Source organism: Ammospiza caudacuta, chromosome 6 (assembly GCF_027887145.1).
Source record: "Ammospiza caudacuta isolate bAmmCau1 chromosome 6, bAmmCau1.pri, whole genome shotgun sequence".
Lineage (NCBI taxonomy): Eukaryota > Metazoa > Chordata > Aves > Passeriformes > Passerellidae > Ammospiza > Ammospiza caudacuta.
In genome coordinates, this window is record NC_080598.1 from 30,277,994 (window position 1) to 30,288,239 (window position 10,246).

Here is a 10,246-nt window from a genome sequence, read left to right on the forward strand (position 1 = left end):
ACAAGCATTTCAAGCATTCTTGTGCAAAGCTTTTAATTCTATTTAAATGTTGTTCCAAGAGAGGACAGGAAGTAGGAAAGAAGAGAGAAGAAAGGAAGCAAGAGAACTTTCTCAAGCAGGCTGTCTGCCTTCTGATAAGAACACTAAAATATATGTTCAGCCTGTACATCACCCAGGAAATATCCATTATACTCACAGAGCCCAAAATGCCTATGGTTTTGATTATGACCTGTGGAGCAAATTACCAACCTTCTATGAAGATCAGCAAGCCACAACAGTTTAAGTAGAATATTAGTGAAGTTATCACAGGGTGGAAAAGTAGATTTCAGGGTTTTTGGTATGGGGGTTCAGGAGGCAAGATGGAGGGAACTGGGTGTGTCCAGCCTTTCTCCTTCTTCTTCTTGGCCTCCATCTTCTGCTGTGATGTTGGCACTTAAAGATTGGTTTAGAGTAGAAGCTCACTGTCTAACATAGGTGATGGGAATTGGAAAGTAATTGTAAACATTGTATTTGTAGTTTGTAGTATAAAGACATAACACCGCCCTGTGGGCAGGCAGAGTGCCTCGGACTGTCTTGGTGAGCTGACCTCGGCAGGGCAGGAGAAAATTTCATAGATAAGATAAAATAAACAACCTTAAGACCGAGAAATGAAGAGCCCTGACTCCTTCTTCAAACACCAGGCTGTGAAAACAGACTTTCAAACTTTTCTTGGGGTCACTCTGACAAGCTAATGATCCCGACAGCTAGCAGTTTTGTCAGAAGAGCAGACACACAAATCATTTTGTCTATCACATGTGATTTGTGCATTATAACAAAAGCAGTAATTTGTCATCTTTATTGACTCTTCAGAAGAATACTGTGACACAAGCACTGCTTCACAATACCACTTGAGAGCAAACCATTAGGAAACAATTTCTTGTCTTACATGGGAATCATATTCTCCTCTATGGGATCAAACTAATATTTCTTCCCATGTGTAACCACATAGAGCTTTTCCCAAATGTCAATTTCAACCAAACATGCATATTTATCCTACACGTAAAAGGACTGTCTGTAGCTTTCTCCAAACCCTTTAAATAAGCCTCATGCCAAAAGGTCAGAGGTAGAGAAATTCTAATTGCCTACAAATACTGCTATAAAATACGCAAAATATCTGTCATGGATATAGCAAATATAGCCATATCCAATTTTGTCTTTCACAAATACATTCCATTTAAGAATACTACCAATAATAACAGGAACGAGAAAGAAAGAAGCGTGTAAGAAAAAAAGGGGAGGAAAAGTTAACAACACTCTCAATTCACTTTTCAGCTGCTAACCAAGGATCAAATGAGATTTCTCGCCCCTACGACAAAATTTCCTTATCATTGCTGAGGTTTATTATGTGCACTAATTCAGGAGCTGTTTCTTCCACGACAATTTTTAATCTACCTTTTAAGCACAGTTCTCTTGGAACTCTGAAGTCTTTTCTAAATAACAGCTTGCACGAGGCAATATGACAAAAAGCAGCTGTACTTTAACTGCATTGATTGACAAGCTGATCTTTTAGTGCAAAAGTGATTGCCTAAATTTCAAGACTATATTTAGATATATAAATTAACCAGTGAAAAGGAATATTAATATTTATGAACATAAAACAAGAAATTATGAAGGAACAGACACTACCAGTAGCATGAGCTAAAACCCGTACCTGGTCCAGCATTCCAGTTAAAAGGAATAATAAAATCCTTTGTTATGTATAGCAAAAATCTGTCAGGCACGAGACGACAATACCAGCTGCCTGTCAAAGCAGCTAGAAAAAGCAGGCTTTTAAAAGTAAATATTTGAAATGCTGGGGGCATACTGATTTCAGGCAGTGCCATGCAACATAAATACCAAATGCAAAAGGCAGCTTTACTTTAAGGCACAGAACACTTGTACAAGTTAAATAGCGATTAGCAGAACAGCATCTCAGAAAACTTTTATTCTGATATTACCTAACTGAGGAAACATATGACATTTTAAAAGGATAAATATGCACAAGTTCTTTGATAAGTAAGCAGAATACTAAAAATTTCTTTGAAAAGGAAAGTTCAAAGGATTCTTGAACTAACATTTTCATATAAAGATTCTGCTTTCAACATTTTGGCTCCATTTTTCCTTCTTATTATTTTGGTTTAAAATTGCCAGTTTTCTAATGCACTGAAAATAAAATCCAACTAGAGTACAGAACACCTAGGCATTATTTTTAGTAAAAACGACATGAAGACAAGGCAATCCATTTCAGCCTCAAACATATATATACCAAAAAGAAGAGGCTTCAAAAATAAACACTAGAAATTTACATACTTCTTCTTCCTTGCCTTAAATCAAGGTGTTTTTGTTTTTTTTTTAGGAGTATAAATTCTATCTCTGGAAGGGCACAATTCAGGGAGTTAAAACAGAAACTTAATTTGTTTTGTCACAGGAATTATGTTGTTTCACATTCTCCAACAAAGCACAGCCAATGTTTTAGTAGAGAATCTAAGTTGTAAAAATTACTCTTTAGAACTCAAATACAAAATATCTGTTTTCTGATGCATCTGTCATCTCACTTTAGTATCCAGTCTGCTCTACATGTTAGTAATTACACTAAAAGAAGGAACTTAGGTTTCTAAAGTTTTTTTCCCTTGGCACAACACGGGTAACGTTTAAGACTGTCTAACGTTGTCCTAACAAAACATCAACTTCAACATGAAGACATAAAAGAACTTTTTGATCTTTTCAGTCATTTAACTTTGGCCCCTGAGCCAAAGCAAGCTGCCAATCCACGCCTAAAGATGCTTTAATGATGCAGGTGTTTGCCCTCTTGGAATGAGACTCAAAACCATCACAGACTACTAAAGCTTTGTCTAGAGCACAACCTACCTCGATTCCAGCAGTCACCAGCGCAAATACCGGAGAAGGACAAGCAACCACCAGCACTATCTGCTACTGTTTCAGCTGCTGGACAGCTAAAACTAAGGTCTTCTTCAGAGTAAACAACACACAGACCTAAGCTGCTCAACTTCTTGGAAACTGCAGGTCACTTTTAAATCACAGGCACCTTCAAAACCCAAGAGCACAGCTGCAGCTCATGGGAGGAAGCACCTGAAAGCAATCTGCTGCCCAAGGAGACAGCTGGAGTCAAATCATGGCTTGTAGCTCTCGCCACTGTGCTGGAGGTATCTCTATTGTACCTCCCTACCAAATGAATACTCCAGCCTAAATATGCTGCAAAATTAGCAGGATACTACTACTAAGTAGTTGCAACAGGAAAAATAGCCAGGAAACCTGGAACTAATTTTTAAGTCTTTGGGACATGCAATCTAATCACCTTTTTATGTTCCAAGTTTTTTGGTGAAACCTGCATTTGATAGATAGCAACAAACAATTAACACCAGAGGAAGCAGAAATCTAGTACCACACCGTAAGCCAAAACAATATGCAAAATATTTTGCGGGACAAGTTATTCTCCCTATAAAAATAACAAAATCATCTTTGCAGAGTTACTTATTTTGTGAGACTTTGAAATTGAATTTGAAGTTCTGACTACTTATTTGACATAATTTTAATTTTGTTTCTAGAGAAACAAAGGAAATACTTTTATTCTTTCTTTAATCCTTAACATCCATCCTGTGGTCTCCTACATTTGAAGGAACATAACATCCATGAAATGTTTCAGCAAGCACCAGGCTGCACTTCAAAACACACAACTACAGTGAATATTTACAAAGAAGTAATTCATTGATGGAAGGATTGGGGGGTGCAGGGGGTAGAAAACAACCCCACTGCTTTTTGTTAATTCTCTGTGTATTCACACTTGTTTTCCATTTATCATCAATTTTAAGGTCCACTGTACACGCTAATTCTGCACTGAAAGAATGTGCAGAAATATCCAGGTGATTCTATCCATATTTAGCACTCACTCAGCATCCCTCAAACACTTTCCCTTATACAAGAACCTGTTTATTCCTAACTTCTCTGCTGCTGTGACATCTAGGAGACACTGAAACAGTTACATGCTATCAGGAATATTCACTGCTTTCTCCTGAAGCCACATACGTCTCACAACTGCAATACTGTAATGGGACTAGAGCAACCATATGTTGTGCACTTTATGTGGACTCAAGCAAAGATAACAGATACCACCCTTACAATCAGTTCACCCCTGCACTAACAAAAGTCACAAACATTACCAAGTGTAAGTAGACAGGAAAGAAAAAACCACAGCACTACCAGATGCTGTAACAATGTCAAAGAACTTCAGTAAACATATAGGGATGCAAACAGGACTTGGGCCAGGCTCCAGTTACCTGCTGCAACTTTCACAGCTCCATTCCTTGGACACTGACACAAGTGCACAGTAAACACTGTTCTGCCAATATGCTGCACGGCTCTAAATACAGCAGCTTTGACCATGTGCATTTCAGAGCTTAGATAAAGGATATGATGGCTTACCTAAAACAAAGTTTTAAACAAATTTGGCTTAGCAAAGTAAAATTATATGGACATGTCATCTGGTTTAAGCAGGTCAATTCAGTTTAGAAGACACTGCAACTCCAAATAAGAGGCCTGACTCAGATTTCACTAATTTCAAGAAACAACCTGCACATGAATATCCCCTCCATATTACTGCTTGATTAGGACACATCCAGGGTAGCAGGAGTCCTCATAAACATTTCCTCAACTATGTAACAGCACTGAATGACACAAGAGATCTGAAATACATTAAAATGCACAAGTGCCTATATCGTGCTTTACATTATGAAACTGAAATTTGGAATTTTCCCGTCTTTAAAGAAAATATCCTAATAGTTAAAGCTTTTCTCTTCTTGTGCACCACTTACATCTCACCTTTTGTTACGAGTTGTGACTGATGGCAAAAGAAAGAACATTTAAAAAAAAAACCCTTTTCTTTGCAAATATTACTGAGAAGGTTCACACATGAACATTTGAAGATTCAGTGTAAATTTAAAATCCTTCAAATAGCTTAATATCAAGGCCCTGTTCCAGGTAGCAGACACAAAAGCAGGCAGGAGTCAAACCAGAATTTGTTTAGAATACAAATGGACAACCAACCAAGGGCAAGATCCAGCCTGCAAAGCAGGCTTTTGTCAAGCCACCAGCAATGCCTGCTAGCCAACTACTGGACAAGCCAAGTCCAGCCCATCAGCCATCTAAACTGTGGATGCTGTTGGGAAAGGAAAGAAAGTAAACCCAAGTTTGGTAGACAAGGTTTACTACTTAATTAGCATTAAATTCAGCCCACTTTCCTCCAGGGCAGCTCAGAAAGCAATACAGCCACTATGGAGAAGCAGACGCCCAGACAGGACCTGAATTCCAACTAATGCAGTGAAACACCAAGTTAAGTATTTTCACCCACAGTCACCCAACCTGAAGTGCTGGAGGTAAATGCAGAGAAGACACCACTGACTTGGGCTGGGTGCAGAAGAGTTTACTACCCGAGCCATCACCATCCATTCCAGAATCAGGCTGGCTCCTGCAGAACCATTCAGGTAATCCTGCATCATGCACCCAGCATTCTGGGAAGGCTTGCAGCCACATGTGGTGCTGCACGGCAGCCAACAGCACCCAAAGTCAGAGATGAACAGAGGAGCCAGAGTCTGTCTGACTGCTCAGACCTTCAGACAGATTTGACAAGTTTAGTTTGACAAGCCCAAGCTCACCCTATTTAACCAGTTCTTTCCACTCCACACCACTGTCCAATTCTAGCACCACAGTGACTTTCAGAACAGTTCTGCACAGGGAAAGCACAAGTCGGGCAGGATATATTAATTCTAGCTACTTAGTACCATCTTTAGGACAGCAATAAATTGGGGATACTACTTCCAGATTACAGCAGTCTCCAGCATCACTATAGCCAGGTTTGCTGTCTGACATCACAAATGCTGTCAGACACAACCTAAGTACCCATCTCAGGCTCTTCTTCTCCCTTCTTATAACATACCCTCAGCCCCTGCTCCCTGTCAAATCCCTGAATTTTGCTTGGATGTATGGCAGGCAACACGGTCTGGATGGCCAGCTACCTTCATTAGAATGATAATTCTGGTCCAGACACTTTCAATTGGCTGAAATCACATAAAAAGTAAGACAACTTAGTGCACCAGCATCACCTTTGAGCAGCTGAGGATCTCTTCAACAACTCTCTCCCTGTTTTTCCAAATACCACTATTACCAGCTGTATGGATTGCTTGGGCTAACTCAGCCTCTGATGTCCCCAACTAATGAAGGTTGATTGCACTGCTTTGCTGCTGATTGCCTCTACTACCCTCAGTACCACTGACTTTAGGCACAGCTCACAAGCTTAAGAACTCGCCTGTCTTGGGCTGCAATTTTTGACACTATGCAGTCAAATCACATTTTTCTTAGTTTAAAATCAAGTTGTTCCTGATTTCAAAAAAAATCCACACATAGGCCTGTTTCAGTTACAGAAATATCCAGCACTTAAGAATGAACTCTGTGACTAAATTCTAATTAGTCCATTTCTAATGATTTGCAGATACTTAAAATTCTGAGAAGGGTACAGGGAATAATGGTTTTTGGCTTAGTGCTGCCACATGTAAGACAAGTTCCATGAGTAAACAGCTTTCTACTTTTATTAGTGGTGTGTAGCATCATGTAAAAAGTAGCTATTCTACAGGCTTGCCAGCACCCAATTTTTAAACACCAGCAGTCAACAGTTTCAAAACTATACTATGTGTGCAGACTGTTACAGAAAATAAAACATAAAATATAAAGTGCCTCATACACATCCATCTGCCTTCCTTTCTTAAGTTCTCAGCCTCTGGGTTTTAAAGTCCTCCTAATAAAGTGTTTCAAAAATAGTAATCACTACACAAGTTTGTGGAGGAAACCACAGAAGGCACCTATGGGCTACCATTAGACAGGGTCAACAGCAAATTGTGTTCAATAACAAAGTACGAAATCCATATACAATTATTTTGCAGAACGAAAATAGAAACAATATTTCTGTTCAACAAATAACCGTTTCCTATGTTCTTTCTAAATTATACTATTTGTTGCTCCACACAATAATTTGTTATTCAGCCTTTTTTGTTCCACAGTGGAGTCACCTTTAATTGAGAAAGGTAAAGGACTATGGTTAAAATGCGCATATACACTACAAGGTTTAAAGGACAACTTCTGAAGCTTTCCAAAGTTTGATCTCATTCAATTCAGCCATTAAGCGCAACTGAAGACCCGGGACAGAGGCTGAGAGATGCAGCGGGGAACTGAGCCAAACCGCGTCCCCGTGGGCCCGTGACAGCTGGCTCCCCGCTCCCGGGGCAGAGGCGGCGAGCCCCAGAGCCGCAGCCAGCGCAGGCCGCCGGGAGCGGGTGCGCAGCCGCGCCCGCCGCCGGCACGGGGGCACCGGGCCGCCCGCTCCGGCCCCAACGCCCAGGCCGTGCCCCGGCTGGAGCTGCCGCCTTCCGCTGGCTCCGGCGGTGCGGAGCGGCGCGTCCCAGCCCTCCATGGCGCAACTCGGCAGCCGCGGAGAGCCAGCCCGGGTCGGCCGAGCGGCGGGGCGGCAGCGCGGGGAGGGCACGGGCTGCTCCCGAGGGCGGGCAAAGGGTACCGCGCCGCGGCGCCGGTCTGCAGCCTCACCATAGCTCGCTCTGGGGCCTGCGCGGGGGCCCGGCCGCCCGCCGCTCTCGCCACAGGACTTCTGTCGACTCCGTCCGCCATTTTGAGAGCGAGGGACGCGGCCGGCGGCGCCGTCACGGCCCGGAAGGAGCCGGCGCCGTCACCGGGCGCTGCGCCCGCAGCCCAGGGCCCGCCCCGCGCGCAGCCGCCGCCGCGCGGGGCCTCGGTAGCGCCTCCTGCGGGAGGCCCAGCAGGGCCTTGCCGGGGCCGCTCGGAACGGCCGGCACGCGAAGCTCGTGTGGGGGCTGTGCGCTGAGCTACGCGGTGGGGCTCCTGTGCAGGCGCTTGAACTGTACCGTCTGCTGCCTGTGCACTTCGCGCCCTGCATCACGGTGTCACAGAGTCACAGAATCGATTAGGTTGGAAAAGACCTCTGAGATAATCGAATCCAAGCCATGACCGAACACCACCTCATCATCCAGCCTGTGTCACTGGGTGTCTCGTCCACTCTTTCCTAAACCATTTGCAGGGACACTGACTCCACCTCCCTGGACAGCCCATTCCAATGTTTAATCACTGTTTCGGTGAAGAAATTCTTTGTAATGTCTAACCTAAACCTCCCGTGGTGCAGGGGACTATGTCCCCTCATCTTATTGCTAGCAAGATAATAGCACAAGTAATTTCATCTACACGGGTGCAAAGTCAGACCACTTCCATGTGGCTCCCATATGGGCTAAGCAAAGGGAAAATTTTATTAACTTGGTGTAGGAGGCAACAGTAGCTTTAGGCAAATGCCTAAAGACCAAAAGATCTCCAAGATCAAAATTTTTCCTCCGCACCTCCTTCCAACAGCATTTCATAACTGTTCTAGGTGTTTAGCAGATTTGGCAGATTGGGGCATTTAGGATCTTGACTGATAGGTGACAAACAAGGCCTATGCATTGCTGGAAGTTTTCCAGATTGTTGCAGTCCAGTTCCACAATTCCCTGTGTTTGCACCTAAGGCCGAGGAAATAGACAAATAGCCATAGCATTGGATCTTGAGGTCCATATCGAATGCCTGATATCTTGGATATTGGGAAGACTGCCTCCTCCTACTGTTTCAAACCTCCAAGCAGCTTTTCGACTTTCTTTAGTTATCAGTATGGATGGGATAAAGTTTACAGGTAACCTTTTTCAGGTATATTCAATAATTTTTTGCACTGCACACAGCCACAGGTACTCTCAAAGTTCTTCTTTTATATCTTCAGAACATCTGAATGTAGTTCCTCTGCCATATCTACCAGTCATCTTCATATTAAGAAGTCCTGCAAACTTTTTTATATTACTGAAATCTGTCACTTAAAATCACCATCACTGAGACAGGTTTAAGTATGAAGTGTAAAAAATACAAAGTGAATTTTGCCATGAGATAATTAACAATTTAATCTTGTTCTGACTGTCTGTATTGCTGATCTGTACACAATTCTTTTCAGTAGCATGGCTGCCCGTGAACCAGAAGTGTTGTTTGCACAACAACCAAGTTTGGACTGTAATTACTGGAGTCCTTCTACCTGTTTTGGTTTCAACACTAGCAATTGTATAATCCAGCTTCCAAGGTAGTTGAGCAAGAGAAGCAAGGCAGAATTCCAGGACAGCTACAAACCCAGTCAGGCAGCAGGAGGGCTCCCTGCAGCCCCCCGTGCTGCAAGGCAAGCAGCTTGCCTGGCCACCTCTTTTAGCTAACTGTCAGTGTGGGTTTGCTTTACTGTGGGACTTTTAGAAGTTATGCTAATGTAAATCAACTGCTTTAATTGAACAAGACTTACTGTTAGATGTATTTTTAAAAATTATTATTAAAAAAAAAGTTGGAACCTACATGCACTGAGAGCAAAGAAAGTGTCAGCAAATGTCTTAAAAAAAACAAATTGGCACCATTGCCCAGGCAGAAATGGGACAAAACAAGATCTCCATGGATACTACAGTAATACAGGAAAGAAGAAGAACAAAACAGGAATTCAGATCAATTTTAATACAGACAAAATGCTTGACAGCCTTGCTAGAGCTAAAATAAAATGGTGGAGCTAAAATAAATGGAAGACAGTGAGCAAGCCCCAGTTCTCAAGATTACTCTTGAAGATTACCAGGGTTGCTGATTGATGTTTATTTACAAATATTTCTTCAGGGTGTTTTTTTGGAGGGAAGAGTACACAAGCAAGATGAAAGGCAGCTGAAAAACAACAAAGCAAACTTACATGAAGTCCTGCAAAAGAGTAACTAAATTATGAAGAACATCTAAAAAGATGTGTCTTATATTAATGCAGTCTAATTGATCTGAAACTGTTTTTTCTTGATCAATCAAAACTAATAATTATCAATGTTAAAAAGCAAATCTTTGTCCAATGACAAATTATATGAGAAAATATAATTACAACTAAACAACATTGAATTAGAAACTTCTAATACCTGAAGTCGTTTGAGAATATTATGTTAAATAACAAAGAGTGATGTGAATTGACAGAAGCTTTTTCACCTAAACTCATACTTAAGATGGGAAGAAAAAATCTCAACAGTAAATGGGCAGCAGTTAGTAAACTGAGTTGATAGCAAAGAATAGCAATTATGAAACTGTGCACTTGCTATAGAAAGGTTTAAAACTGTGG

At 41.8% G+C, this 10,246-nt stretch overlaps 1 protein-coding gene across 2 annotated transcripts in view; it reads right to left on the reverse strand.

The window, feature by feature from the left end:
- The window catches only part of UBR1 (ubiquitin protein ligase E3 component n-recognin 1), a 59,003-nt gene extending 51,281 nt beyond the window's left edge, over window positions 1–7,722 (reverse strand). For both annotated transcript variants that reach the window (XM_058806194.1, XM_058806193.1), the window contains exon 1: window positions 7,627–7,722. In XM_058806194.1, the coding sequence (XP_058662177.1) occupies window positions 7,627–7,707 (81 nt within the window). In that variant the 5' untranslated portion in view covers window positions 7,708–7,722. The remainder of the gene's footprint in view (window positions 1–7,626) is intronic.
- Window positions 7,723–10,246: the final 2,524 nt, after the last annotated feature.